Source organism: Anas acuta, chromosome 3 (assembly GCF_963932015.1).
Source record: "Anas acuta chromosome 3, bAnaAcu1.1, whole genome shotgun sequence".
Classification (NCBI taxonomy): domain Eukaryota; kingdom Metazoa; phylum Chordata; class Aves; order Anseriformes; family Anatidae; genus Anas; species Anas acuta.
The window spans coordinates 112769199-112795622 of NC_088981.1; the positions used below are offsets into that span (position 1 = coordinate 112769199).

The following is a 26424-nucleotide window of genomic DNA, read 5'->3' on the forward strand; positions in this document are numbered from 1 at the left end:
CAGCTAATGGGCCTGTGCTGGAATCGCCTCTGACCATACGATACGCAGCGGCTGTTGATATTTGTTTGTGTTTCGGTAGTGTTGGAAAGTCTGAGCTGCAAACCATGAGCTGTAGTGCTAAGCACTATACAATTGTAGAAAGGCAGGGAAAAAATGAGAGATTGGCCCTGTCCTCTCCGAGTTCACACTCTTACGTACAATAAAACTGGTTACAAGATATGCTGGTCAAAAGAATACAAGAGGGAATTAAGGAAATGTGAATTGAGCCAGCGGTGGTTGTTCAGCATGATCGCAGTGGCTGCAGCCTCAGTAGAGCTGAGTTTCCGTAATCATCAGTCAGAAGGGAATGCAAGGGTGTGGTTTGAAGGATGATAATGAGATAGCTCTGTGGCTATTCACCTCCTCCCTGGCTTCAGGGACAGCATGAAAATAAGCACAAAGCTGCTCGTTGCAGCTTGTGATGAGAGGTGAGCAGTGTTGGTCAGCATCCTCGTTCATCATCACCCCCACCAACTTAGACCCAGGACCCGTCTGCCTTCCCAGAGTGGCCAGAAGTGGTTGCTCAGTTCCCATAGAGTGCAAATCCAGAATATATATGACCCTGAGCTGTAGGGGTTTCCAAAGCTGGAGGTTTGTATCTGGATTGTTGTATTTAATAGCTGTAGAGAGATCTCTCTGAATCTACTTATCCTTAGGTAGGTGGGAGTAACCCCAAAGGAGCTCCTAGATCAATTCTTCTATCTCCTGTAGGTCTGTAGGCTTGTAGTCTATATGGACTGATGTCGACTGTGTGACATGATACATGTCCCTCTGTGCAGAAACAGGATCGAACATCTGTAGGTCATTCCTGTTAAGTGTAGCCAGCTAGTTATGTGTATCGCTGCCATTCAAAACAAAAATAAAACCATGTCCCACAGAAAGAAATATCCCAGCCAAAAAATTTCATTGAAGCTGAAATAAATAATTTCGATACAGCTAAAAGATAAACTTAAAAACAGAGAAAGTCAGAACTAACATTGTAAAAAATTTTAGAATACAATGCTTCAGAAGTGATGGGGATTGATGAATACGTTCAAAATACCTCCGAGCTCTTTAACTAGATTGCTGGCCATAAAGCGGGAGTCATCACTGCAGGACGGTTTCTGACTGACAAGGACATGTAGAGCTGCAAAAAGCCTGTCAGGGGACCATATAGAGCAGAGACCTCTGCAACAAGGAGCATAAATATTTAGGTAGCCTTTAGGGCTCAGATAGCAAAAGCTGGGATCTGGACTTGGGACTGAGGACTGAAAATGAGACCTTCTGCAGAAGGTGACTGGTTTACCAAATAGGAAAGGAAGCAAGTGCCTCCAAAACACCAGGAGGGCTGCTGACCCAGAATCTGTGCAACATAAGCCCGAGATGAAATGGCTCATTGGAAGAAGCGTCTCGCACAAGCTCCGCAGAGGAAGTCCCCGGGAACTGTGATGTGGATACTGGCAGGTCTGGAGGAGCCACAGAGGAATCCTGGCAATGGGAAAAAGGCACCTCTCTTCCCCCTTTCTTCCCTCTTCCTCTCTCAAATATCTCTCTTGAAAGGGATTTTTTGTTTGTTTTTGTTTTCATTTTGATTCCTGCTGAAAGCCAACCCGTGATTATTTTTATGGGTGAAAAGGAGCGCAGGGGAGGATCTAAGTACCACCGGAGCCTAATTAGGAGCCCGATCGTATTAGATTCCAAAATTAGATAGGAAGCTGGGCTTAAGGGTAGTCCAAACCCAACCAATTCCTACGTTGGCCTGGCCAACGTAGGTGGGCCAGACTGGCTTGGAGCTGTTTTGAAGAAAGGCTCCTTGCCCACGGAGGAGCCGTTCCAGCTGCCGTGGAGCCGGAGCCCAGCGCCTGGTTCTCAGCCGGGCCAGCCTCTGCCTCTCTGCGGCCGGCTGTGCGGGTGAGCCCGAGGGGCATTCAGGCTCCAGCAGCTGAAGATGGTAATGCCGGCTGGCCTCGTATGCCTCCTTGTTATTTCAGTTATCTGGACTGCCTGTAAAAGTTTATTTTGAGCTAATTCTCCTCACTCTGACTTCTACATGTTGTGCGTCTTCACCTGCTAAAGAGCTTGTCAGAAATATGTCTAATGAGGTTTACCTTTAATCTTTGTACCTTTGCAGAGCCTTCCAACAAATGATTTCATAGTGTTTTCCAAACCATGTTACTCACCTTTGCCGCTTGGCTAATAAGAAGTATTAAATATTCACCTTAGCCAGGAAAATCAAATCTTATGCCCATGATCACAAAACAAATCAGTATCAGGAGCCAGAAAACAAGACATCAGTTTTAACAGTGTTAATGGATAAGTGGGCTTTCTCAACTCCTAAATAACTTTTTTCTTTTTTTTTCTTTTTTTTTTCTTTTTGTTTTTTTTTGGGGGGGGGAGGGGAAGGCAATATGCAACTATCTTGTACGATATCTCCGTGGCGCTTTTTTTTTTTTTTTTTGCCAGCCTAGTTGGAAGTCATCCCACTTTCTTATCGAAATAAAGGAAATTCAGAGACGAGACAAGTTATCCTGACTGAACTACAGGCTAGGCAGGAGTTGGGCTTTGGCGAAATGTGTCTTTAGAGCCTATGTCAAGTGCAAGGCAGCGAGTCTTAATCCTCTTTTACAGAATTGCCGTATCTTGCATTTACCATGAGCTCAGCCCACGCATGTGACTGTTACTGTGGTTTATCTGAGACATGGTTAACTTGACTTTAAGTTTAGACCATCAATAGTGATTTGAGCTGCTCGTGGCAGCGCAGAAGTTGCCATACAGCAAACAGCCTAAAGCATGTTTGCGATGTGAGCTATTACAGACCAAAGCCTGTTTCTCTTTCTCATCACCAGTTTCCTGGGAGGATAAAAACCATATTCAGACTGTACACTATGGAGAAGAAGCATCTATTGAGAAGCATTCAAAGTTGGGCTGGTTGAAGCTTCAGCTCAACTTATGAATGGAAACGCTGTGTGGACAAGCTTAGGATGGGTTGTAACTTAATTTGCAGTAGCTTTCCGTAACTTGGTAAAAAAACTCAGGTCGGCTTTGAAATAAATGAAAAAAAAAATACACAGAGGTTTTTACAGTGGTTTTACAACATGAGTTTGAAAATCACAAATTGTTAAAGAGATGCGGTGCTGAATAGAAAAAGCGAATCAGTCCCTGATACACAAAGGTGTCCAGCAGTGGGCACAGCGCCTTGGGGCAGTGCCGCATTGCCCCGTGGGGCTCCTTTGCAGCGTGCAAGCACTCCCTTAGCCTCCTGAATTCCTTCAACCTCTGGGTCTGAGCCACACTGATGGACCTGAAAATCTTATCAAGGCTTGACGTTACAGCTGTTAGTGGTACTTAGGGGAAATGTGGTGTTCCCACCAGTCCCAGCACTGGGAGGAAAAAACCTCACTGTCGCTGGGCGAGTTATTTTCCACTGCTTTCACACCAACAGCCTATTTTGCCCGGTACTAAAAACCTTAACCTAAGATTGCAATGCCTGCCCAGTGTCTTCCCTATAATTTCTCTGGTATCCAGAAGCTCTCCATGTGTTAAGCGCTCTAATCAGCCTCAGAGCTGCTGCTCTTGTGGTCTTGCACATTGCACATAGCTCCCGCTCAGAAAACAAGCAGTGGCTTTCAGCTGCCTTCCTACAGGGCGAGGTGTGTCTGCTCACCCTCCGGAGACAGGGGCTGTGTCCCGGGGAGGAGGAAAGCCAGTGTCGTGGCCCTGGAAGTGGGCAAGGACTGAGGCTGGGGACGTCTCCTGAAAAAGAAAAAAAAAAATAGTTATTTTGGAGAAGAGCATGTTTTGTGTTGTTTAGATGAGGGGATTTTGTCTTTTGTAAATGTCTGGGGGCTGGGGAGATGCCTTTTCTTCCTCTGTGTACAATATTGTTTAGTTAACGTCGGAAGGGAAAAAAACGGTCTATCTATGTCCGTGAGGCTAAGGGTTTTTTTTGCTAGCAGCGTTACAATTTGTAGGGTTTGATTTTTCTCTGGAAAGAAAAAAATAAAAAAAAAAAAAAAAGGCATTTTGAGAACAAGGCCTGGGTAACCAAAATATGTTTGTTTTTGTTTAAGGCGCTCAGTAGAGAAATCTTCTCTTGTCTATTGTTAAGAGCGAGGTCTAAATCAAAGGAAAATTCTACATATTCTAAAATATACAGACACCGCTTTGAAAGCAAAGCCAAGCAAAACTTTAAAAGAGACCTTCTCCTTGATGCAGAAGTTTCGAGTTAGTTTACTGAGCCGGGCTCCAGTGGAAAGAACAGCCTGAGAAACAAATCGCAAATCCACTTCTGGAGGCGGAAGTGGCGGAGAGCATTGTATTAATAGCACACAAGACCTTGCCACGGCGTTTCGAGTCCAGGGCTGAGCAGCAGCAGCAGCAAGGAAAGGCTTCGCCGCTCGTGGGGATTTTGTTTTCTAATTTCGCTCGGGAAGGTTTCAGCCAGCTCCAGACGGAGGGAGCTGAGGGCCTGATTCTCTCATGTTGGGTGGTCCCTCCTCCCACAAATAACCCTATTGAAAACAGAGGGACTATTTGTGGAGTAATTTGTTTGTCAGGAAAAGTAGGGGTTGTAGGATACGGCCCCAATTAGCAGCCAAATTCCTGGTTATTTTCTCGTGATAAAAACGCAGCGAGCTGTCATAGAGATGCACGTCGCATCTCTCCGCTCGCCGTTTGAACTCCTGCCACTTGCTCTGTGCTCCTTCCTCCGTCCTTCCCACTTCCTCGCCATCCCAAACCGGTCCCAGCATCATGCTAGCTCACTCGAGAGGTCTGCTTTCCTCCCAGCGGGGGCTGCTGTCATTCCCAGTCCTTCACTGTGCCGTTTGGGATGAGTAGGGCGCTGCAAGGACCATCCCTTGCAGCCATCAGCAAAGGCACCCGGGGGCTGCCCCTGAATTTCACAGCCTCGCCTCTGGAGCACGCGGGGCTGGTGATGTACATCATCCTGACATCACCTCCGAACACCCACCTCATTGTCCCAGCCATAAATCCCCATTTTTAATACAACCCACATATAACCAATGCCGCTCCGGAGGATGCCCCTCCTGAACACAGCCTTTCTCAGGAGATTTTCCTTAATGAACAACTCACCACCAGCTTTGGAAAGGCTTTTAATTGCATTTTAATGTTATCAAAGGGCAGGCTCCCTGCTCGCCCCACGCCAGCTCAGCACGCCTGTGCTGGCAGGGATTTTGGGAGCTGTGGGGCCGCCGATAGCAGTGCCGCCGTTTGGGGGCGGGAGAAGTGCTCACGGTATTTGTATTTTTTGTGGCTCCCTGTTTTGGTAGCCATAAGTCATTAGTGGTTTTTAATTTTTTTTTTCTTCTTCCCTTGCAACTGAAATAAGGGCTGAAAGAGTAGATTTGTCCTTCTTTTTTTTTCTCTCTCTTCCCCCCCCCCCCTTTTTTTTTTTTTTTTTTTTTTTTGGCTAATCTGAGGCACGCTGCCACATCTGAAGCCACTTGGCTCATTATGGATTTCATGGAAACTGATTCCCTGAAAGTGTTTCCATATGTGTGTTCCCAATATATCCCATCCTCTTCTAAATGGGAGTACAAACTCGCACACGAGCTGGAAATGGCTTCAGGATGTGACAGAGAAGTCATATGACTGGAGTGGCACTGTGTGTGGCCCTTTCTGAAAGACACGGTGTCCTGTGTGCTGGCTCCCATCCTACAGTAGATCCAGTTTCAAAGAATATCTTCCTTCCCAGATTCTTAAAAGCTCTTAATCAAGAAGCAGCAAGGGATCCTCTGTCCTTCGTCCTCGGGAGGGACGTGTATTATTTGAATGGGGCTTGAAAAGAAAGTTGGGTTGGGGAGGAAAAAGAGGGGCTTAAAGGGTGAAATTACAGAGAAATGCCAAGGGCTTCCCCCCCCGCCACCCGCCCCTGCAAAACACAGTTTCTTTTCGTCTGCTCGAGGATCAGATGGTATTTCTGAGTTCCTAGCATGCAGTGGAAAAGTACAATTCATGACAACATTGGAAACAAATATTTATACTGGATAGTTAAGGCACATTTTTCTGAAAAAAAAAAAAAAAAGTAATGAAGTCGACTGCTAGCCCCAATGTATGTTATCTTCCCATTCACTGGATTTGTGGAGGATTCTTGTGCTGACGCTCTCCATTACTGTACGTACATTCATCGCAGATCTCAGCCCTGTGGTTTCACCCCCTTGATGTATACAACTCTGTTTAGGTTGCTATCCAAGAAAAGCCTCAAATGTTCCCTGTGATGCGTTTTGTCTGGGACTTGTGAAAACCGGCAGCGGCTGAAATTCAGGCAGGAAAATTTGGGGAGAAGTGAACGGCAAGCGGTGCGCGCCTGCGTGCCTGTGTGCGTGTGCCGTGCAGCGTTGCAGAGCTACTAAAGACTTATTTCCAGGAAATGTGATTTGCTTCTTGCTTCCAAAGTAATGCGTATATGGCGTGAGACTTTAAACAAACTTTAAACAATATTACCAATTCCTTTCCGCGTGAATCACCCGAGACTGAAGTCACCAAGATGAGGTAGCTGTGACGGAGAGGTTCAGAAGCTCCCCACCATGCACGACTTGCAGGCCACAACCACAAGCCAAGGACGTTTTTCTTTAATATGACATTTTGTCCCCCTCGTGTGGTTCTCCTTAGAGAGGTGTGTGATTCCTGGCTAAGTGAAGTTTCACAGCTGGCAGCATCTTTAAATGAGACACAGGTGACTTGGGCTTTTGCCGTGCTGCTCCTAATAGCCCATCCAAAGGTGCTTTTTTCTGCTCAAGGGAGCAATTTCTACCCATTCATACTGCTAAATTTAAGATGAGCTGTTTCTTGAGGTACAGACAGCAGCGACCTGTGTTTGGGCATGCAGTGTGACCCAGCAAGGCTTAGGTGCTTACAGAACATCACCTCCTTTCTGCACAGTTCATCCAGTCCAACTGAGTCCAGCTCCCGTGGTGGAGCCCAGGCTGGAGAAGTGCAGAGACCCATTTTTACATTAAGCAATGTAACAGCTCTGCCTGGGAAACACTCTCCTTCTGTTGCACGAGTGGTTCTTTAATGGTCGATGCTAATTACGTTATTTATGGGGTGTTTCTCCCAGCAAAGAGCTTAGGTGCCGCACCATAAACTCCATGAAAACATCTATCTGTAAATTAATCCGTGGTATTTGAGGTGCCAAAGTCCTGTTACCTAAATACCAGGAGGCATGGGTTTAGGTGTGAGCTAAGGTGCAGAGGGACGGCCCGAGGAGATGTGCTAGATTTAGGTTCTCGTGTGTTGTGTGTGAGGCTCTGAAGGGGTTAAAATGTTCCCTCCTTGCCTGACTTTTGTGAGGCTGCTGTGCTTAATAATGCTGCAGTTTAAATGGTCCCAACTAGGCCTTGAAGTTAACACCTTGTTGAGGTGAAGGAAAGAGGAGGGGGGGGCAGTTCACACCTTTCCTGCCGCTATTGTTTGCAGAGAGACCTGCGAGGTGGGAAAAAAAATGCAAAACTTAAGAACCTCCCTTTCCCCCCCTCTATTTTTTTCTGAATGTTGAAATTTTTATTGAATTAAAGGGTGGGAAAGGACATTTGAAAACACACAATTTCCGACCTTAAAAGCTTTCAAGCATTCAAACAAAGCACAGTCAACCCAATAGTTGACCAAAAGCAGGTGGGCAGAGCTCTGGGTGCTATTTCAGTGGTGCTGCATGACCCATGCGGCACATAGCCATATGCTTGGGAGGAGTATCTCTGAGCTCGGGCATGGGGCTTGCATTTGTAGGATTCAGGGACTAACAAGGAATGGATGCACGAGGAGATGTCTTGGGGTCCCTGGGAATCACAGTCCCAGGCTCCATCCCACAGTTGCATCCAGACATAGGCTGGTACGAAGCCTTTGGAGAACCAAAGATTGACCTGGAAGGAGCTGGGAGCAGGATCGTGCTGTGTGTGATTCACTAAAAGCTTATTCACAGAGGCAGGTGACAAGAATTTAACAAAATGAAGAGCGAAGTAAAACTCTTCCCCCGATGGAGGAGGATACTTGGAGTTACAGCTACCAAAAAATCACTACCCCGTGCAAACACATCAGAAACAATTCTGGAGACTGCAAAACTGAGTGCTCAGAAATTGGGAAATGTCAGTGCTTACATTGCCTCTGCAACCTTAAATCAGCCTCATTCTGCTTATGCATTATATTACAGATTTTAATTACAGGATCACATGATACTTTTCCCACGGGATTCCTGCCTCATTCAGTGTGCAGGATGGACAGTGCTAACTTAATGAGCAGCTCTTCAATATTTTGTTTTCTTCTTGTTCTTTGCATTTCCCCAGGCTTTGCTTGTTGCAGAGCATTAAATTTTTCTCTGAAGAAGGAATTTTTAATTTCTTGATGGGCTTTGCTCTAATATTTCTGCCATGGCATTTGTATGTAGTTCGTTCCAGTGCAATATTCCCAAGAATGATTGAACTTGCTTAAAAAAGAGTACTGAGACTGACTCTAAGGTGTAATGTAATTCATTCCCCCTTTTTTTCTGTCACCTACAGCATGACATTTTTTCTGCATTTAACTTAACGTTCAGATCTGAGCTCCTTGGGCTTCAGCTGCAGCTGTGAACATTTAGCACACGTGCAAATCAGCAGCCAGCATCTCTGCTGGGCACAGAAACCAAGGAAAGGACTGGCAGTCACCACCTGTAAAAATCTGATGTAAAGAGATTTTGGCTGAGTCACGCTGGAACTGTGAGGCAGAAACATGCAAAAAGTCCCGTTTGCTCAGAAAAATAGTCAGGTCTCCCTGGTCTTGTTCCCTCTTCTAATTTCTTTCAACAGTGGGTCTGGGAGATAGATAGATGTCTTTTTTATTACACGGCTCTGATACTCGTCCACAGAGGTCTGCTTGTGTGCTGCCTTCAGGAGGGATCGTGTAAAAGCAATAGCATGCTCCCCTGTGATTCAGTGCTGTCTCAAAACGCATGTGGAGAAGTAACTTGAACGCTGATATTTCCTACTTTTCTCATTCTTCACATGCTAACCACAATGATATTCTTTAGTTTGTCCCTGGCTTTGTGTATAGTTTCTTAAATTAAAAAAAAAAAAAAAAAAAAAAAAAAAAAAAGCCCTAAATAACCCTCCCAAATTTTCCTTGCAATATCACACAAACATCCACCCGAACCATCATTTATCTCCTTCTATGCAGGCTGCTGCCATTCCGGCTCGTTGGCAGTCAGGGAAGGACTTTTGGTCAGGACTGGTGTGAGGAGGGGTAGGGATGTCCCCGTGTGTCACCAATACTTGCCAGCATTTCAGAAAATGAGACTCAGGACTCCTCAATTTCCTTGCAGTCTCTGGACAAGTGTCTTTGTGGGGACACAGTGTCTTCTGCCCATTTTAGGCAGAATGCTTATAGTTTGTTCATATTTAGCTGGATTTTCGTGGCAACATCTCTCACAACAAAAGCCACTCCTATTCCAAAGTTCAAGTCCTTACTTCAAAGCATGGAACTGGTACAGCTTTTCAAAGGGAGACTTCTCAGAGTTTAAGATTAGTAAAACAATATATTTTTCCCAGCAGAAGAGTTTCAGCTGAAATTTTAAAAACAAATAAATGCATAAATCACAATTTAGCCCGAGACAGACGCCCAGCATGGACAATTTCAGCCAGAACATTTAAAGTTTGGCAAAGCTGTACGAGACTGAAAATCGTCTCATAATGTGAAGTGTGTGGCATGCTTCATACCAGGCGATTTTATCAGCTGTAAGTAGTCCAAGCTGCACATACAATTCATAGACGTAAATGTTAGGGAAAAAAAAAAAAAAAAAAAAAAGCTGTGGTAGAATAATTAGAGCTATATCCCAGCCTGAATCAAACAAATGAACAAAAAAAGTATAAAATCTAATATCTACTTCATAAGACTTCGCACTGAAGTTCCCCAAAAAGACAAGTGGATCATTTAGTTGCTGGTAAATATTTATGGAACTGAATTTCCTTGAGACAGTCTGTTCAGCGACTTTAAAACACCACAACGCTCTGTCTTCTTGCATCTTGTGATGCATTGACCCGATGTGCTAGACATTTCCCTGTCAGACATGCGAAATAAACCAAGGGGTCCTTTGTCTTTTTGCTAATGACTTTATAGCATAAAGCGACAAAGCAAATTGCAGAAATGACAAAGAAATTGCAATATTTGTTAGCTACAGACTTATCCTACAGCTCTTTAAAGCTGACGTCAGCTTACTATGCCCACAAGGAGTTAACCTATCCACGGGACATTGTGATCTTTAATAATTGGAAGTGATTGGCCAAAGTGCTGTAAACCTGGCAGAAATTTGTTGCCTTGTTTTCTGCAAACCACAAGCACAGCGTATTAATTGAGAAGTGAACATTAACTGGCATTAGCTGGCATCTGTAAACTGAAAGAGCGAAATGACCACGGCACTTGCTCAGCTCCGAGCTGCAGAGCTGCAAAGCTGCCACAGGTAAAACTGTCTTTTAAAGGCGAATGCAAAACTATTTTAGTCGGCTCTTGGCAAATCCCCAAGTCTAGGGTTTTTAATGAGGCTTCTGCATCAAAATAAGTGAAACCACATGGAATTTTAATTGTTCTTATTCTAAATATGAAACACACTGGTGAAGTATTCTTGAATCTAGTATCGGAGCATATATATTGGCACATTAACGTTACCACGTTTCTGCTCTACGCATGTATCTCTCAAAAAACCTGAGTGCCAGGTTACCTTAGAGAGGAATCTAGATTTTAAAAAGGTTTACCCTGTGCTCCTTCAGAGGTTAAGCTTTTGCATGTGAAACATTTTGGTTTTGTGTTGTTGAACGCTGCAAATTGATCAGCTTCTGAGGGGAAGAGAAGATCACTCTCTGTGCTTGTTGTCATGTTTCTCTTTCGGGCAGCATGGAAGAAGGGCGATGCTTTCTACACCACTGTGGTTTCGCAATTTTGCGGCCACAGTGAAGGGCGGAGGATCTGTGCTTCCCCCGTTTAATATACGCTATCACGAGAGTGGGAATTCACAGATGCAAATTATTTTCTTGCTCTGACAGTGGAAAAATTAGCATAAATCTTTAATCCTGCCGGGGAGAGGAATAAATAAATTATTTACTTGCGCTGTCATGTTACTATATTGCCGATCAACACTGCTGCTTGGGTACGAGCAGATATACAAAGATGGGTGCCGTACCCCAAAAGGCTGCCTGTGTTCCCAGTCCAGCAAAGAGCTAACCATGCATACATGAATATGTATCTGGTGTTTGCAAGTTAGAACCAAAGTCAACCCTCACACAAGAGAAAGAGGGAGCCCAGAGAAGAGGGGGAGGAGGGTGATACAGCATCAGTGAGATTGCCAAGCAGTGAGGATGGCGAGAAGCTGACTTTTAGAGATAACTTTTTAAATAGTTTCCAGCCTCAGTTAGAAAAGAGGTTTTACAATATGAATCATAGAAAACTTCTTCGGGTCTCCAAAATAAATATCTTTACACAATGGCGATGTAGAAGGCTGAGGGAGGAACAAAACCTGTTGCAGGGTGTTACGAAGATAGCTATAGGTATTTTGGCAAAAGTGGGTCAGAGACCTGAGTGTGCAGGAGTGGTGCAGACACAGCTATGAGGCATAAGATAAGAAAGGGCAACAGTTAATAATTGGCCTTTGGGTAAAAAAATAGGATTGTGCTTTGCACAGGCAGTAAACAGTAAAAAGAAACAAGCATAAATTTACTAAGTATGTAAGGAGGTCTGTAGCCCCATATTAGAGATGCTTAAATTTGGTGCGCACAGTCCTGGTCATACAGGACATGCATGATCTGTGGGCAGCATCCAGCTGAATAATGTTTGGATCTAGCCCCAAAAAGGAGATCAGCTTTTAATGTGTAAGACTGTGTGGATAGTACTGTTATTAAAACGAAAAAAAAAAAAAGTGTCAGCTGCAAAGAAACCAAAAATGCCAGTGCTCTTCTACACCCTTGCGCTCATAACAGGTCTACCTTTGATTGTAAAATTCTTGTTTAGCTTCTATCGGGGTAAACTAAAAGCAACTCTGTTCATGTTGAGAGAGTTGCAATAACAATTAAAAAGAAAAAAAAAAAAAAAAGGAGGGGGGAGTAAGCAGTAGCAGATTGAAACTCGGTATTTTGAGCAGCTGGGGAAATTATGTTCTAACCCTATATTTCCAGATACATATCAGACCTGTTCACAATATACAGGATAGTGTTCCAAAATTACAGCTTTGAATCTGGGTGGTATCGCCTCTGGCTATTGTTTGCAGTTGGGAACGAAAGAAGTTGCATCAAGCAGCGGAGTGTTTGCTGTAAAGGTACAAGTTATATTACATTCCACGCTGCTGTGGTTTCAGGGCTTGATGATGGAGACAGACCCATTCACCCCTAGGTCACTGATTCGGTTCCAGATAAAGCTAATAGTAATCACATTGTCATCAGGAGTTAAAAACGGGCTTTTACTGCCCATGTAAAGCTCCGTGCTCGTGGTGTCTCGTGAGACGGCGCGTTATAATCCCCAGGTTTCAAGCTGCGGGAGTCGGGCTCCTGGCTGGCAGCGGCCCAGCTTCTCCTCTCTGAATCCTGGCTGTGCCGGAGCTTCGCTTTGCCCTGCTGCTGCTTAGATATTGTCTGATACAGCCTTGAATTGATGGCGTAGGCTATGTGGGCTGGCAGAACGGGGGAGAATTGTGGTTTAAGACACAAAACGCACCACACAAGGTGGCAGGGGCTGAGTCTCTTGCACACGCTGGTATCTGCAGCTCAGCTCCCAAAGCTGTCTGCAAGGAGGAGCAGTGCTACATCCTGCGCTGGGCTGTGAGGGGTGTTCCAGTGCTTAGTACATCAGTTTGGCACCTACAGGACCCCGCGTTTTCCTTTAAAGCAAATCAGATTCGGCAGCTTGGCAAGAGGTGGATCTGAAGGCTCATAAAGCTGTAGACGTGTCAGCTGGGAAGCGCAGGGGGAGCCGATTTGGCGTCGTGGGTTTTTCCTTTCATTACACCCCTCTCTTTCCATCTTTCTGTAGATATGCGTACATGTACCTACTGCATATTGGCTGAAGCAGTTGCCTCTGTTCTGCACCGTACTTTTCCACTGGGCTTTTTCTATTTCTTTTTGTCCCTTTTCCCACACCCTTATGTTTCCCTGCTTCTCTGGCTCGCGGTGCAAGCTTCCACCAACCTTTTTTTCTGCTCCTGTCCACCCCGCAGTCTCCTAAGCAGATCACCAAGCTGCTAACGTTTGCTTTCCAGTTCTGCTCCTAAACTTTGGCCGTTTGATGTGGGATTAGGAATTAGGCAAAATGAGTTTACCCATCCCTGTTTTGTGTTAGAATCAAATTCACAGTGTTACCATCCAGACGTTTACAGTAGCCATAAACTGTGTGGTCTTTTTTTTCAACCAGACTGCGCAGGCTATATAGGAAAACAGCTTCTTTCAATAGCAAAGTGAGTGCTGGGCTTGTAATTTTCCACAGACTGCCCTGCAAAGTAAAATTTGCATCTTTGCTATCAGCTCAGTGGCTGGGCCCACTTTGAAACCCTTGAGACACAGCAAATACCATTTGTCAGCCCCCACCTAAATAAGTCGCTTTGAGGAAAGAAGCGGGGCTCAGTCACCCCCGGTGTAACTCCACTGGTGTCAGTGGTGCAGCTCACTCGGTGTTGCCAACTGCCGTACGTTTATTACAAGTTGCACGATAATTGCCCTTTTTACCCCAAACCCCAGCTCCTGGAGGCACGTGCTGAGGTGGGAACCCCAGCTTTTCGCATAAAACCAGACCTTGGTTTCCAGAGAGGCCGCAGCAAACAGCTGGATCCACGCGACCCAAGCGCACCCTCAAAGCTCAGAAAGCAGAAGGCAAATCAAATACAAGTCCACATTTCTGTTTTTGGCTCTTTTTCAAACTCTCAGTTTTTGAGGAGTTTTTTTTTTTTTCTGGGCCTGACTTGTGACCTTGGAACGCTTTGGGTTGGCAATGCCGCTCCCTCCATTGGCATCAGGGGAGTCAGACTAGGGATGAATTTGGCCCAGCACTTGTAGAAGAGAGGTGTATGACTCTGTTCCTTGCAATGTGTTATTTGATATGATCTGCTGTTCTTTTGGGGGCCAAAAGAAGTGGGTTTTCTTAAAAAAAAAAAAAAATCTATCATCACTTGATACAAAAAATGGTATTTACAGAATTGTTTTCCCCCGTCTTCTGTTATAATTTTTTAGGTGCTTCAGAGCTGGGCCCATTTTCAGATCCCAGGCAGTTCACAAGCATTTCATCCCTCACTGAGAGCCGCTTCTCCAACCCACGAATGCACTATCCAGCCACCTTTACCTATACACCGCCAGTCACCTCAGGCATGTCACTGGGTATGTCCGCAACCACTCACTACCACACCTACCTACCACCACCCTACCCCGGCTCTTCCCAAAACCAAAGTGGACCTTTCCAGACCAGCAGCACTCCATATCTCTACTATGGCACTTCGTCAGGATCATACCAGTTCCCCATGGTGCCGGGAGGGGACCGCTCCCCCTCCAGGATGCTTCCTCCGTGCACCACCACGGCCAACGGCAGCACGCTGCTAAACCCTAACTTGCCCAACCAGAGTGACGGTGTGGAGGCGGATGGCAGCCACAGCAGCTCCCCAACCGTTTTGAATTCTAGTGGCAGAATGGATGAGTCCGTTTGGAGGCCGTACTGAGATTTCTTCTGCCCGGCCCGACCTCCGCGAGCCAAAAAACAAACGGTCGACTAACTACGAAGTGCCTGGTTTTTGTTTTTGTTTTTATTCTTTTTTCCTAAAAAAAAAAAGAAAAAAAAAAAAAAAAGAAAGATTTTACCGATATGTGCAACTGTGTAGATGGGATGATAATGGCCATAAATAACACGAGAGTTACCAACACACCACCACCCATGTTTCAGATTATGTGGATCAAAGCACATATTATTTTTTTCATGGAACCATTTTACCTTGTTTCATATTTAAGATGTACTTTTTACACACAAAAAAAATCCCCCCCACCTTTTTTTTTTTTTTTTTTTTTTTTCTTTCTGTCTGAAGTGTTTTAATAGCAAGTTCTTTTGCCAATGAGGAGAGAACGGACTCCCCAGCTATCAGGAGAAACATGGTGATGCAAGGCAAAGGCTGCATTCCCTTTTATTTTTTAACAACTAACCATGAACTCCAGATACAGTTGCAATCATACAACGTACGGGACCCTGCTCACACATGTAGTGCAATTCAACTGGCTTGTATTGGTGCACATAAAAAGGAAAGCAAAGATCAAGTTGCTTCCATTTTGCCGTGATACATTCAGATGAAAGTAGCTGTCCCAAAACTCTGTCCAAGCCTTGCTGCAGATAACAGTTGGAACTTCTCTGTGTTCATTGCTTTTTTAGTCTGTTTTGTTTTTTGGGGGGTACTTAACAAGAACAAGTTTTCAAGTTAGTCTAGACAACCCTGGGGTTTCCTTTTTGCTTTTGTGCCCATTTGTTTTGCCTTCGATTAGCCAAAAACCAAAAATAAAACCCAAAACCTTTAAAAAACAAAAAGAAAATGTTATTACTTATGCAAAATATGAAAAAAATGGCAATATATATTACTAGAGCCAAAATGGTATACATAGTATTTGTGTTTGGCTATGTTCTTTTTTATATTTTTTTTTAAATTATAAGTGTGTAAAATTTGAGGTTGTTTGCTAACATGAATCATCATATAACTTTAAAAGAATATTTATAATTATTTAATGACATTTGGACCCTTTAAACGTTTCTTAATGTAATGATATATCGACTTCGGTCTCTAAAAGTGTTTGTTCTTTTTCTTCATCACATTTCTGCGATGGTGTAAACCTCAAAACTTGACCCAACTCTGAAAAGCAGTTCCAGTGTGAACCAGTTTACAATGTGACTTAAAAATGAAAAACCCAACCCAAACACATCCACATCAAATGTCTTTGGATGTAGGATCTTTTTATATAACTTATGAAGGAAATATTGTGTTTAAAATATTTTATTATCTGTCTGGTTGCCTTCAACACAGTCTTGCCTTTTAATCAGTAATTGTGGAGACACTGGAAAAATGGTAGGAAGGATGAAATATTTTCTACCCTTCCCCTGATTTCTTTTTCTCCCAGAATTTTTCGCAGAACTTCAAAATTTGAAAGTTTTCATATTTAAAATGTTCTGACAACACGATTTGAACTCTGACAGACTTTTTTCTCCAAAGAAATATCAAAATCATTTCAAAAGTTGTACTTTAAAACTAATCATTTGTTAAGTTTCTCAGAAATGGGAGTAAGGGAGAACTGGTATAACTTTTTCCTCCCCCTGAAATTTCAACCCATTCTATGGAATTAAAAGGTTTAAAGCTGAGACAGAAACTTCCCATCCTGTTAGGGAATCACCCATCATTAGCATTAAATGCTAGACTCCTAAAGCTGTTGTGTTTACTTTGCCATACTAGAGAAACAAGCACAAGCTCAGCAATACTCGCCTCCTCAAACCCAACGCTGAAGATAAAAGTCACCTTAAAGCCACCCCGGGGCTCCCAGGCATGGTGCACCCACACAGGGAGAGCAAATTGCACCCGAACCCCATAGCCAACCTGTCTGCTGCCCAAGTGTCCATTGGAGGGGCCCACATTTTGCCCACCCTTGGTGGAACATTAAGCACGTGCTGATGGGGTTGCCCAAGTGTTGCTCTTAACCCTTCAAAAGGGCTGTGACCAGCTGGCACCCAGCACCCCCGTTTCCCCTGCCTTCATATAGCCATAACCAACAGTCAGGTTGATGGTTGGGCTTGATGATCTTGAAGGTCTTCTCTAACCTAAATGATTCTGATTCTAAGCATCCTCCTCAGGGGCTGCCAGTCACGACGATGCTCCTCGGCTGTACTTGGGTTACCTCCAAAGTATCGCAATAAATCCATGGTGGCCATGGCCGTACAGAGCCAAGAGCTCGTTGGACACCACAGCCACCATCACTGTTAGTTGATAGCAAAGCTGTTAAACTAAAACAAGTCATCCTTAGCATGGTACATTCCTCCAATTTGTGTGACTATGTGCTCTTAAAAAAAAAAAAAAAGTCTTTGCCTTCTAAAGGTTGTATACCAAGTATGCTTAAAGTATAAGTAAGACACTTTTTTTTTTTTTCTTTTTTTTTTTTTTTTTCTAATAGTTTTCCTTCAAAGATGGAAGCTGTAATTGATTCTATTTATTGTTGGTTTGTGGTAGCTTGAAGCATACCACTGTCCATTTATTTGTAACTGTAAAATACGTTTGTTAGTCTCAGCAGCACTTAAAAAGCCAGTGTCTGGTTACACATTTCAGTTTTGTTTTTTGTTTAGTAAGCAAGAGAAAAAGATGTACTGCCAGTGCAAGCTGTTTCCTATTTAATAAAAGGTACTATATTTGTACATTATTTGTTATTGCTGAGAAGGGCTTTTTAAGGTTTACTGTATGCATATTAAGTAATTTTTAGGGTGCTTTTGTGTTGAAATGTTGTTAGAGTGGCTGCAGGCAGCAACCCAGATTTTTTTTTTTTTTTAAGACTTTGTTGTAAAATTCAAGCACTTGGTTTTTGTTTCTGGATAAATCCAGCACAGACCAGACTTTTGTTTTGCTCAGTACCGACAGAACTCTGCTTGTGTCCCCACGGTTTTTGACCTGGGCCGTTGGGGACAAAACGTTCAAAACGTCTTCTCCACCTGGTTGAGGAGCACATGCCTGATCCCTGCTCTGGGCTTCCATCACACCATGCAGGCAGATATCTGACTCTGCCTGCTTGAGCAGAGAGATAGAATGGAAAGGATTTTCTAAGCACTTATGGATGGAGGAGCACCAGCCTGTTGATTTTCGGGAGATCCTGTGCTCCTGAAACCTTGTGGTGCCTTTGAAAAACCTCTCCCTGTCCATCAGACTGGCGAATGAGGGAATTGTGCAGGCTGACACAGAAATGCACATCAAAGCTTTTTGAAAATGCTTCCAAGTCCACTTGGAAATGCTTTTGATTCAGGATTTCAAACCAAAAAATATAAATAAGTAACAATAATAATAATAAAAATAGCAACCAACCAACAACCAAAAACATGCATTACGTAGTTAACCTTGTGAGATTATTTGACATTTTGCGAGGTGCTTAGCATTGACAGAAAGGAGCTTTCTCTGAAAGGTACGACAGCCCTTCCCTTCTGAGTGGCAATCTTTGGCACTGGTCGTAGATGTAAAGATAAAAAATTGCCTTTGTTACTCTCCAGCTCTCTTATCCTACCAAAGACTTACTTCCAGCAGAACAGGCACGATGTCCCTTTTTGCTGAACGGGGGATTAAATCCTCCTCCCCATCCTCCCGAGGCTAACCTCATTGGTGTCAGTGGGTTGGGACCAAGGATAAAACAATTTATTCTACCGACAGCGTCCTTAGCGTGGCATTTGTCGTTTCTCTTCAAAGACCAGCTGCTGTGTCTTTCGTAGTGTTGACCTTCTTGCCAGCAGCCCCCTGAGCAAGGGTTTACCAGTTTCGACAGGTGCCATCTCGAGTGGGGGAACTTTTGCACTTTCACACTTAGCAAAGCAAAGCTCCGCCGCGGCTGGGGGAGCCTGCTGTTGAACGCAGACAACAAGCCATGAACAAAAGCAATAATTAAAACCTGGACCAGCCATGAGTACAAGATCAAAGAAGCCCAATTCTCTGAACCCCTGAATTTCTTCTTGTTTTTTAAATATAATGCATTTCATTTTAACATTTTCTGAGAACTTTTTAGATGTTTGTTTACTTCCATGTTTACAGATAACTCTTTGCTTTTTTTTTTTTTTTTTTTTTTTTTTAATGCAGTACTTTTAAGTATATCAGCCAAAACCATACTTTTACAGTAACTTTTGTTTTAGGTAATGAGTGACATTCCATTTTTTTTTGTTGTTAAATATGCTTTACCAGTCTTGAATTTCTGCTGGAACAAAATATTTGTAGCATTTTGTGTAAATACAAGCTTTAATTTTTTTATTTTTTCAAATGCTGTCACCGGAGATTTGCTTTTCATGCACATATTGTACAAACACATTCTGCTTTATGCCACAGACGATGATTGTGGATCAGTTTACTTCAACTTCAAAGGGACTATTTGTATTGTATGTTGCAACTGTAAATTGAATTGTTTGGCATTTTCTCATGATTGTAATATTAATTTGAAGTTTGAATTTCATTTTCAATAAAATGGCTTTTTTTGTTAATGTTCTGCTCTGCTTCTTTTTCTTCCACTATCTCCTCTTAGCCATGCAGCTCATTTTCGTGACCAGGCAGGGTTGGGTAAAGAGAGGATTCAGTAGGACATGGTACTGGCCCTTCAGTAGTGGCCCCATCAATTTCTGCATTGCTTAAGTTTTCAACTGAATATATAAAAATAAAAATAAGTTTCCAGGTCTACAGGTGGTAAAGGACACCTTCTAAACCTAATCTCAACTGTTGCTCCTTTTCCCGAGTCTGCAAACTGTGAAAACCCATGTTTCTGGGGAGACTGCATCTTGCCAGGCTGTTAACTCTGAAACCTAACAAATGCCATTAGCAGGGATATTCTGGTGCAGTGGGGCTGTGAGCAGAGCTTGGACGAGGATAAGATGGAATGGGTTTCCAAACCGGGAGGAGGGATTTGGGTTTATGGCGCTTTTCCAGGATGGGGGCAGCACTATCCCCACCTCTTCCTGGTCAGGCCTGAGGAATGCAGTTACAGATAATCTTGTGATTTGCATGGCCCGAGGCGAGAATAGTTTCCAAGCAGCAAAAGATATATGGATAGGGAGGAGGCTGGGGAAGGAGGCTATTTCTCCTCCAGCCTAGTGTCAGGGCTAGGGGGAGATCCAGCTAATGAAGGTGATGTTAAGTTCACCCAGGGCTCTCTGCAGGAGGAGAGGAGAAGACAGGACTTGTTTGCAAGCTTTGTGCTTGGTTTCATAGTAAGTTCCTATCCTTTCTAGTTATTTCCTGAGTCTTCAAAATAAAAAGGAACAGTAGCACAGAGGGGCATGAAACGCTTAACTCTGAAGTTTAATGAGGGAAATGGAGTGTCACTAACACTGATTTTGTAAGCTCTGTTTGCTTTACCTACACACTTCTTACGTGGTGGTTGAAGACTGAGATACTCTTTGGGGGGTTGAGAGTACTTTTATCCCAGCCCATAACCTGGGTCTTGATTTTAGGAAAGCTTTATTCAAGAGTGAGGAACGAAGCAAGCCAGTCAATGTCGTGTGGTGTGCTGCTGTACGAGTAGTTCTGGGGAGACTTGTGCTATAAATATTAGTGTTAAGCCTTTCTGCTGCCCTCCCATATACAGGTTAACCCATCCCAGCTAGTCAGAGCACAGATGGAGGTTCATTATATTCCTGCTTTCATGGTCCAGATGCTCGTAAAAAGAAATTTTCTCCGTTTGGCCGGTCAGTGGAGGCCCAGGGAGGCCGTGCCACCTCCATCTTAGGAGGTTTACAGGGCCTGACTGGAAGAAGCCTGGAGCAATCCAGTCTGTCCCTGGAGCTGAGGCTGTCTGAGCAGGAGGTTGGGCTGGAGACCTCCCGTGGTGCCCTCCAGGCCTCATTATCCCATGGCCCCATGAGTCAGGGGGTTCTCCCTGATGCAGGTAGCTGGCTAAGCTAAAAGCCAATCATGTTATTGTATAGATAATGTATTCAGCTAAAAACACCCCCAAAAATGAGCTTCGGGAGGATGAAATTCCTGCATAAGTGGGCTATCTAGGAGTTATAGCAATCCTTCCATCTTTTGCTGATTTCTGGCACTTTTTCTCTGGGATATCTACAGTACACGTGGTCAGCATAAGGGTTGGAAGAACAAGACCGTCACTCTGATCCAGGACAGCGATTCCCACATGCTTTCCCCTCTTTGATTGTGTCAGGGGTGTTGCTTTTGAGTCATTTACCCTCTCGCCGAGGTCACTCTCATTGTCATGCCCTAGCCAGAACCCCCTTCAAGGCAAAGTGACCTGTGCTGGTCAGCCTGGAGGACTGCCCGATGTGAAGATGTGTGAAGTAGGGGGAAAGACCAAATTCCAAGTATTGTTAGGAAATATGATTTAAAGATGCTTCGAGCAAGGAATAGTGATCATTGTCTTTTCTACCTTTCGGTGTCGGTAAGCAAACTCTTGCTTTTGGGTTGTGAGGGTTGAACGAGGACTCCAGAAAAGCTCTGGAGCCAGGCTTTTGCTGCATGCAGAGGGCAACATCCCGCTCTGCCTCTCCCTCTTGGCCTCAGTTTTAACTTTTTAATTTCCTGTGGCTGTAAGCAGCACCGGTGGGGCTCAAAGCAAGCCACATGTTGGCAGCCACAGGCCTAAATCGGTCTTTTCTGTGCCTAAAACAAGCTCTTGGGGAGGAACACAGGGGACATGGAGTGGGGTCTGACTTTACAGCTCAGCACCAAGCCCTACGTTGGCACCAAATAAAAAAGTTCATTACACTGCTTAGTGGAGGAAAGGAGGAAATAACCTGGGGATATATTCGGGGATTGACATAAACCATCTAGTCACCTCCTGCATGGCCAGGAGGGAAGTAATCAGTATTTTGGGGTGAAATCCATTCCCTAGGGGTCTGTTCATGGATGGCCAATACCATAAGCCATATACATGGGATATGGGATCCGCTCTCTCTGGATCCCACATCTGCATAGCAGAGGGGATGGTGAAGCACTGGGAAACAGCTTCGCAGTACAGGCACTCAGCACATGATTAAACACTTGCAGAGAACACCCTGAGAGTACTATTCTCCAAAAATAGTTATTGGACAGGTTATAATTACGGGAAAATCCACTAGAAACCTATAACTGGTGGATGAGTGATGGGGCTGGCTGTGGTGGATAACATTTTGGGAGCACGTTGAGCATTTCTATTCAACATCTTGAAGGAAAACCTTTAAAGTGAGCTTAAAGAAAAACAATTAAATATGTGGTATTTGAACGGGCTGTCTTTGGCATTCTGTAATTGTATTTTTTCCCTGCGGATCTGATGGTCCAATATCAGCCAGGGATGCATGGGCATACAAAGAGAAAGCTGAAACTTCCAAAAGCGTCTGGTGAGCTGTTGCATTGAAAAGAAAATAACTTGGGACTTATGAAGTAATTGAAAATTGAAGTTATCACTTCTGCTCTGACTTGCTTTCACGCAAAGGAATTGAATGTACTATTTAGGGTGGATGCGACCTGTGTTTCTAAGGTCAAGTGGTCTTGAATTTCCCTTATTGATACTAATTCCCAGACTTTACCCAGCCAGAGCTCTTTATCTCAGCTCTCTGAAGCACTGTCTGACTTCTCTGTGCTCCAGATGCTGTTACAACTGGAGTGGGAGAATAAAAGAAAACCCCTATAATTATATTTGTAAGATCTTGTAAAGATGACACAAAGTACCTTTGGTTCTGCAGCTGGGAAATCTCAGCTTCATCTGTAATTTTCCAGGCAGCTTTGGACACCTCTTTTTATGCCTCAGTTTCCCTAAACATAGAACTGGGAATTTACTATATTCTTACTTTAGCAGGGTGTCCCATGCACTCACTGTTTATAGGAGCTTTGAACTTTTTTTGTTGTTATTTAGCTCTTTTTACTACAAACCCAATGTTTGGTCTCACACCATTGGACAGTGTCCTTTGAAACAGCACATTTCTAAACCACATGTTTAGAAAAATTGACCCAGTTTCCAGACTGCTGATCTGGTCAAAAAACAATGCGGAGCTAAGGCCAAGTTGTGCTGTCTCAACAGATTTCCTCGGCATTTGCAGTGGGGCAGGGAAACAAGCAGAGAGGAGCTTTGGGCTGCGGTCCGTGAGCGCGGTGCTTGGCCGCTCCCTCCCGGCAGCTTTATCGGGATGAGCAGCTGGAGCTCGCGGGATGTCCCAACACTTAGAGGAAAGCAAACAACCCCTGGTAAAGTTGATATGCTGCAGCAACTTGCCACTGATTAATGGGACCGCCGGGCCAAATGCAGATGGTGATTACGCCAGTAGAGATCAGCTGAAGTCCCTCTATTAATAGCCCTGCGTTTTTGGATGCCAGCAATTCTCAGCCCACACATGTCAGTGTTATCAGTGAAAGATCACTGAAATGCTGCTTGGAAAGAGTCTCTGTGGGTCTCTCGGTCCAATAGAGGCACAGTGAAGGACCACCACCACCAGATCTGCTCACCTTGTCCAGTGAGTCTTGGAAATCTTTTGAGCAGGTAGATGGAGCCGGGGCTCCGGCAGGACACTCTTCTCCCACCACCCACCCCAAACGTCCTGAAATGCACTCTGTGGCTTTTCCCCTGGCTCCTTTCCCTGCCTATGGGTTTGGGGATGCAGGTTTTAAAACCTTGTTGCATGTCTATAGGAGGCCAGTGCTTGGTTGCCTCTCCTTCCCACCCCTTCATGGAGGGGAAGCCTGAAGCCTGGAGAGGCTCCGACTTTAAAACCTTTTTAAAAATAAAATCCAAACACAAACACCAAGGCAGTAAACCCCATGGATTACTTGCTTTTCCATTTCTTGCATCCCAGAGCTGTGAGGTAGCTTCTCCCAGGAAAGCACAGCCTTTATCCCTGCCCAGGGTGCCATGGCATGTGAGGCGGGTTACGAAGTGCAAGGAAAAAGGCATGAAAAAAACAGTGGCTTTGTCTGCAGAGGGGAAAAAGGGAACGAGAAAAACAAATAGCAAATAACCCAGACAGATCTCTGGAAACCTGACTGTGAAGGATCTTTCTCCCTTCGTTGCCAGTTGTGGTGTTCTCCTAACTAAGTAGGATGTCCTCATCTTTTAATAATAGCCAGCCCAGATGCTAACGTCTATTCTGCAAATGCTGCACAAGTGAGAAGGAGAACAGCTGATTTCTGTTAAGATGAACACCAGAAGAATAAGCCAAAAAGTATGAGAAATCTCCTGAGGTTTTTCTTTGTAACCCCCTGTTTGGCAGCTGGATCTCGAAACCAGGACTGATATCGAGCCTCTACTTCTGTCCCTCTGCTGCTCCATGCTGGGGGTGAAGGTGCATTTTTTCTGCACTGCTCACGAGTTTTGAGGAACAAACAGCAGCACTAGCAGGAATTTTGCCCACAGCCTGTGGCTTTTGTAGGAAAGCTGTAGAAAGGACCAGTCGATGAGGAGTTTGCTTGACATGCTCCTTGCCACAGAAATGGTAACATGGTGGACAGGGGCCAGGGGTTTAAATTGGCTTCTTTGTTCCTTTTTTTTTTCTACTTTCCCCTCCACCCTATTTTCTTTCCTTAGTCTGTTTTATTTGTCTGGAAGAGAGTACTTCACACTACTAGATAAAGACAGGATTGTCTTTTTATAAGGTATTGTATTGGGCATTTAGAAAGATGTCTCTTACTCCCCTCATACCACTCGTTCCATCATATTTTCCTTATTTCCTTATGTGATACCCTCCAGGCAGGGATCTTGAAAATCACAGTAAAATCACTCATGGTTGTAATGCACTTATAGGTACTGGATGGAAAGTGTCAGAGAAAAGTAGGCTACGAGGTAACGTGATATCTCGTATTTCTGCAATGGGGCAACGACCAAGAGGAAAAAGACGGGACAGTGCCTCATGTTCACACATTTTTTTCTCGTGCTGAATGGCAGTCCTCGAAAACAGTTCCTAGAAATCAGGAAAAAAAAAGAAAAAAAACACAATTGTGAAACGATGGGGAGAACTCATCCAATGTTTAGGATTGCCGGCTAATGACTGCAGATAAAGATGTTTACAGAGAACTTGTGCAACTCTTCTCCTTGCCAGTGAGTGAAGGTTTAGTATGTGCCATTTCAAACCTTCCCAGCTCTGCCTGACAAAGAGGATCCCCCCAATTGCTATTTTCATAAGTTTCCAATTAGAAACTCATTTCAGTCACTCTGTTTAACAGGGCACATGGATGTTTTTTTTTTCTTTGTGTTCCGCATTTGTTTATTAAAGATACTTTCTTCGGGATAGTCACGTTAAGCCTGGCACTTTGTTTATTATTGATTTCTGGCCTAAGGGAGCTTGCCAGCTGAAAATACCAACAAAAAACATGCTGGTGAACTCAATGTTACCTGGTTATTTTCTCTTGTGCTCACTGATCCAGGTCTGTGTGGCACAGAGGGACAAACCCTGTTCCCACTGCATCAGCAGCACTGGGCGGTGGAGGATGGAGAGGACCCTGTGCTCAGGGGTGAGGTCGTTTGGCTACTCACAGACACACACCTGACTGCATCAGGCCTCCCCATCTGGGAAAAAAACTAGAGAGAGGTAATTTAGGTCATGTGCAGCGTGACAGGACCCAGAGACAGGAAAAGGGAAACCGCTGCTGCTTGAGAAAGCAGCAGCTGTGAGGAGCTGGCACGGCCCTAAGTCCAGTTTCGGGGGCTCACGCCCATACCAGCAGGGCCGAGGAGTGAAACCCCAATGAAAGTGGATGAATGAGTACATCTCATAAACAAAAACCCTCTCCAAGGCAAATCTCTACACCCAAATCCTGTTTTTCCTCTGGACGCAGCAAGGCCCTGAAGTCAGTCCCTGGTCCAGCTGCCCCAGAAGTATCTGGAGGTCTGGGATCAGTGTTCATGTCTTGCATTTGGGTCTTTCTTTCTACCTAAAAAACAAGCTAAACCCAGAACCTGTTTGTGCTTTAGGGAAGTGCATGTTTGCTGACATTGCTAGCTTTAACTTTGATGTCACTATCGACCCTTTGGCATTGCAGGTGCTGCTTTGTTAAAGTAATTTCATTGTAAACCCTCCTGACCCGTGAGGCTGACACCAGCTGGGATCCATCCCTTTCCCTTGGGTGCAGCCCAAGCCTATCTCTGGTGCACTTCTCCCATCCCATCGTGTCCTTGCACTTGCCAACATCTTTCAGTCCCACACAGGTGTTGTGGACAAAGATACATTAAAAATTTAGCAACCTGGCAAGTGCTTGCTCCTTGCTCAAGACCCATGAAAACATCCACCCCACAGAGGAAAATCTAATACTTTATTTGCAAAAGTCTCCTGCAGGAGATAAGGATGACCACAGACCTCAGACATAGCCAGTGAAATGCAAAAGTCATTCCTTTAGTGTTTCTTTGCCACAACTGCAAAGAAGAAATTGAACCTCAGAGAAGAAAGACGTGAAGCTCAGAAACACACCCATATGGAATATGAGAAAGTGGGGGAAACAAAGTTTTCGACTGCCTCCCAGAACGAGAAGTAGTTCATTTCTGAAAATGTTTTCTTAAGCTCACTCACGTCTCAAGTGCCCAGAATTGATGGGCACTTAATAAAAGTTGTGTAATGGTTTAGACAGATATTGGTGAAAAGCCTCTGCATTTACCACCACGTTAAGTAAAGGATGGCTTTAAAAATATTGTCAGAAATGGGAAAGAGTATGTGTGGGACAGGGGAACTGATATGACTAGGACTCCTCTAGTTCCTGGTCTGTTTGGGAAAAGCAATTGTTATTTGGTT

The 26424-nt window shown here is 44.2% G+C and overlaps 1 protein-coding gene across 4 annotated transcripts in view; it reads left to right on the forward strand.

Moving 5' to 3' along the window:
• Positions 1-26424, forward strand: part of RUNX2 (RUNX family transcription factor 2) — a 217794-nt gene that overhangs the window by 134724 nt on the left and 56646 nt on the right. For 2 of the 4 annotated variants that reach the window (XM_068678799.1, XM_068678794.1), the window contains exon 7: positions 14208-19212. The exons of the other annotated variants lie outside the window; for them this stretch is intronic. In XM_068678799.1, the coding sequence (XP_068534900.1) occupies positions 14208-14686 (479 nt within the window). In that variant the 3' untranslated portion in view covers positions 14687-19212. Of the gene's footprint in view, positions 1-14207; positions 19213-26424 lie in introns of those variants that run through there. 4 annotated transcript variants of the gene reach the window in all.